At 65.2% G+C, this 4,365-nt stretch overlaps 1 protein-coding gene across 1 annotated transcript; it reads left to right on the top strand.

Moving 5' to 3' along the window:
- The first annotated feature begins 386 nt into the window (after nucleotides 1–386).
- Nucleotides 387–3,584, top strand: CD72 (CD72 molecule). Its single transcript, XM_026040172.1, has 7 exons — nucleotides 387–471; nucleotides 557–652; nucleotides 894–983; nucleotides 1,571–1,885; nucleotides 2,106–2,254; nucleotides 2,603–2,757; nucleotides 3,446–3,584. Exons 1-7 carry the CDS (start codon nucleotides 387–389, stop codon nucleotides 3,582–3,584), a joined length of 1,029 nt encoding a protein of 342 aa, XP_025895957.1.
- The last annotated feature ends 781 nt before the right edge of the window (nucleotides 3,585–4,365 follow it).

Here is a 4,365-nt window from a genome sequence, read left to right as displayed (position 1 = left end):
CATGCTCCTTCATCGCAGTTGGTCCTGCTCTACCACTTTCTCCCATGACCGATGAGTTTGGATTCATCCTTGCCCCATTGGGCCATGCAGCTCTGCTCAGGGCTCATCCCAACGTCCCGACCACAGACCATGCCACTGCAACCCTGCCATGGTCCCCATGACCGCTTTTGGGGCACATGAGGTGGTGATGCTGGAGCCAATGGGAGGGCGCTCATAAGCATGGCCGTGCCTCACTGGTCCCATCTGGTGCAGCCCTGAGCAAACTTCTGCTTCTACAGAAACCAACCTCACTTCTCCTTTACAGTCCGGAGGGACGGTGGGACCGCGGGGGAGCAAGGCCCAGCAAGGCAGGCTTGGAGCCGGGGGCACTGCCGCCTCCTGTCCTCATGGCCCAGAGCGGGGTTTATGCTGACTTGAGGTTTGCCAAGGTGCCCACAGGACGCAGCATGGCCTGCCAGGCCCTGGAGGCAGGTGAGAGCCCCTGGGGGCCCTGGCCTGACCACCCCAGGCCCAGCCCTCACAGACTCACCCGCTATCCCTTCCCTTCCTCCAACAGCCCTTGGCATGGACGAGGCGGAGAGTCCCTACGAGAACACGCCGCCGGGGCAGGCGCCCGCAGGGCAGGACGAGCAGGGCGGCCAGCCCAGCCCAGGTGAGCGCCCGCCGGAGTCGGGGCACCCCCGGGAGACACGGTGTGGGTAATGGGATTGTATCACAGAGCCCTTCCTCCTGTCCTTGGAGAGAAGCGCCCATGTCTTCCACGTGCGCTGTCGTCCTGCACCAGCTCTGGGGCAGGAGGGTGGGCGGCTGCGTGGGCTTTCCAGGCTCGTGGCCCTCTGCGGCGGCGGCGGAGGTGGCAGCCGGTGACGGTGGCAGCTGGTGGTGTCTTGCAGGGCCCTGGCGCCGGCTGCGCTCCGTCCCCGTGGGGCTGCTAGCAGCCTGCCTGCTGCTGCTGGCCACTGCCATCGCCCTGGGCGCCTGCTGTGAGTAGGGGCTGCCGGCGACGCGGCGCACACGGGCAGTGTCGGGGGAGGACGGGACCTTTGGTGGGGTGCCCTGGGTGAATATCTGCACAGACAGACTCCCATGCACTCTGTTCAGCGCTAGCGCCGGTGCCCAGTGTGCCCCATGCCGGCCTGTGTCCCCTGCCCATCACGGATACCTCCCTTGCTTCCCACTGCACAACTTCCCCAGCTGCATCCTATTTGCTCCTTCCCTTGCCAAAGCCAGGCCTCCCAGGCTCTGCCTTGTCCGTTCTTAAGCCTTGCCTTTCCCCATGTCCTCTGTGCCCAGCTTCGCACCACTCCCTCCTCCCTACCCCCGCCCTGCCCCATGTTGCTCTGTTCCATCCCGTCTTTCCCCCACCCATCCTCTGAGCAGACTCTTCCATGCTTTGCCTTCCCGGCCCTTCCCACCCTCCATGGGAACCCCCTTGCCTTGTCGTGCCCGGCTCAGTCCTGCCATGCCCAGCGTGGACGTTCACACGCTGCACCCCACATGGGGGCAATGCCGGTGACCCCCTGCCCAGGCCGTGCCGACCCCCGTCCCACGGCTCCCCGCCTGTGCCCAGACTGGCAGGTGACCCGCCGGCTGCAGGAGGCCTCCCGCGCGCACGCGGCCGAGCGCGGGCGCCTCTCGGAGCAGGTGAGTGTGCGGGAGCAGAGGCTGGAGCAGATGGACCTGGAGCTGGCGCGGGCGCGAGAGGAGCTGCAGCGCGCCTGGCTCGAGGCCAACAGCAGCCAGCTGGAGGCGCAGAGCCTGGACGTGGAGCTGGGCCGCACCATGGGCGTCCTGGGGATGATGGAGAAGGAGCTGCAGGACGTGAAGGGGAAGCTCAACGCCAGCGAGAGCACCGTGAGCAGCCTGCGCTCCTGCTCCAATATTGGTGAGGCCGTGGTGGAGAAGGGGCGGGTAACACAGGGACAGGCAGCTCTTGGCAGGCGACGCTGAGTCAGGGGCACTGGTGGGGATGGAGTGGCCCAAGGGTGATCCTATACCCGGATGAGAGGCAGATGCTGCCGTGCCTGTGATGTCTCCTGGAGAAATGCTGGGGGATGTCTCCGGGCCAGGGCAAAAACCGCTCTGAGCGCTGCCCCTGCCCCCAGATTGCTGCCCCTCGGGCTGGGTGCTGTACAGGGGCAAGTGCCTCTTCATCTCGGCGGAGAAGAAGACCTGGGAGGACAGCAGAACCGAGTGCGATACGAAAATTTCTCAGCTCCTCATCACCAAATCCTGGAGTCGCTGGACTGTGCCGGTACCGTGCGCGGGGCGGCGAGGGCTGGGGGCGTTGGGTGCTGAGAAGGCATGGAAGGGTGCGAGGCTGGTCCATGGAGTTCAGGGGACATCGTAGCCCTCAGAAGTGCCCCGAGCCAGGGGGCAGGTCTGTGTCAGCAGCCGGCGGTGCAGCTCAATGAACCTCATGTTTTTCTCCGCTGGGCTGGCCACTGGTGCAGGAGAAAAGCTCACTGTGAGGACCCATTGCCCTCCTCCTCCTCACATGATCCTTCTGCAGCCACTGGAGACCTGGCCTTCCTCAGTTCGGGGGATGAAAGGGGCACCTGGCTTGGGGAAGCCAACACAAGGGGCCGCTTTCCTCCCGCAGAACTTCCTGAAGAACTCGGACACACCGTACTGGATCGGGCTATACAAGAGCAGCTATCCCTGGTTCGAGTATGGATACGGGCTGGAGGAAGAGGATCTGAGCGAAGAGGGTGGAACTGACGCCTGGATCTGGACCGACGGCTCTCTTTATGAGAGGTACGGGGAGGCTGGTTTCTGTGCACTCGCTTGTCCGAGAGGAGCAGACAGGGTAGAGCAGACCCTGCTGCAAAACCCAGGGCTTTAAGGGGATTTATAATCCCGCCAGTACCCAATCCCTGCACCCTGGCACAACCGCCAGGGCATAAACCAAGGTGGGACCAAGGGCAGAGGAGCCACCATAAGCTGAGGCCACGCAAAGCCTCGGCAGGCACATGCACCAGCGACAGGGGACAAAAGAAACCACAGGTTTCCTTCGGGGTCCAGACGAAGCGCTGGAGCCCCACACTCATCTCCCACCTCAACTGCTCGAGGGGAATGAGGTCTTCCCGCTGGTAGAGGGGCCGGGGCTCCTTGGCGCCATGTGCACCATCACCTCCCCTCCTCGCCACCACTTCCTCTTGTGGTGTCTGAAGGCAGCGAGGGGGAACGGGCCTGTCTCGACGGGCACCAGTCGCCTGGACCTGGCCAAGCCTCTGGTGGCGCCCGCTGGGCAGGACAGCGGCTCCGCAGCGCGAGTGTCCTGGACCAAGGACGCTCCAGAGCCAAGGTGCTCCCAGGCATGGGCAGCTAGGACCCAGCGGGGAGTTGTGCCTCAAGGATGGGTAGGGAATGTGCTGGTTGGAGTTTTAGCCTGTGACATGAGTGAGGGGCGCCTGGGGCACTCCTGCTTTGGTCGCATCAACAGGTCCTGGCAGTGGAAGTCCAATGGGTCCTGTGCCATCATAAGCCATGGGAGCATCAAACCCGCTCAGTGCGACGGCGACGACGACGTGCACTTCTGGATCTGCGAGAAGGCGCCAGGCCCGAGCAGCCCTTTCATGTGAGGGCAGCTGCTGGCCCCGCCACTGCTGCAGTGAGTATGTGAGTCCTCACTTGCGCCAAACTCTGCTGCGCTGCGGGCAGCCCGGGAGAAGTGGGATGTGCTGGGCCAGGCGGTGCGCAAGGAGGAAAGTGGGGCTGGTCCAAGGCATGGAAAAGTAAAGGGAGGTAGGTGCATCCCCAGGGCTGTGCTGGGCGTCCCTGCCCCATGGGAGCTGGCGATGGGGAGGCTCAAGGGATGCTCTGCAGTGGGGCAGGAAAGGGCCAAGACGGGGGAAACTCCTGTGCACGCAGCCTTCCCCAGGAGGCATCCCGGCACCCCGGACCTTCCCTTGCAGCGCCCACGCCGAGCGCCCACGCCGCTTCAGCACCGCTGCAGCCCTGCATGCGTCCCGGCAGCGGAGCCTGCCCCGTCCAGCCTGGCCTTGCCCCTGGAGCAGCCGCCCCGCTTCGCAGAACACCGGCCTGCCCGGACACCTGTGTCCTGCGCCGCTTGCGCCGCTTGCGCTTCTGATCAGGAGCACCGGAGCGGGACGGGCGCTGGGAGGCGGCCCCATTTCTCCCTGGCACAGACCCCTGGCAGCCGGCATGGGGCCAGCTCGGGTGCCTGTCCCACGCACACGGCTCCAACCTGCAGAGCGGGCTGGGGACTCTCCTGCAGCTGGCACTGCCTGCGGCGCTGGCAGCGTCACCTCCACGAGCCCCTCTCGGGTGCCTTGCGCCCACTCATCCCAACCCTGCCCTGGTGCTGATGCACGGGGGAAGTCACTGTCTCCCTGCCAGCCG

Source organism: Nothoprocta perdicaria, unplaced genomic scaffold (genome assembly GCF_003342845.1).
Source record: "Nothoprocta perdicaria isolate Ctin4 unplaced genomic scaffold, notPer1 scaffold_10, whole genome shotgun sequence".
In the NCBI taxonomy this organism is placed as follows: domain Eukaryota; kingdom Metazoa; phylum Chordata; class Aves; order Tinamiformes; family Tinamidae; genus Nothoprocta; species Nothoprocta perdicaria.
The sequence above is the reverse complement of the archived record's forward strand: the minus strand, read 5'-3'. Positions and strand labels throughout refer to the sequence as shown.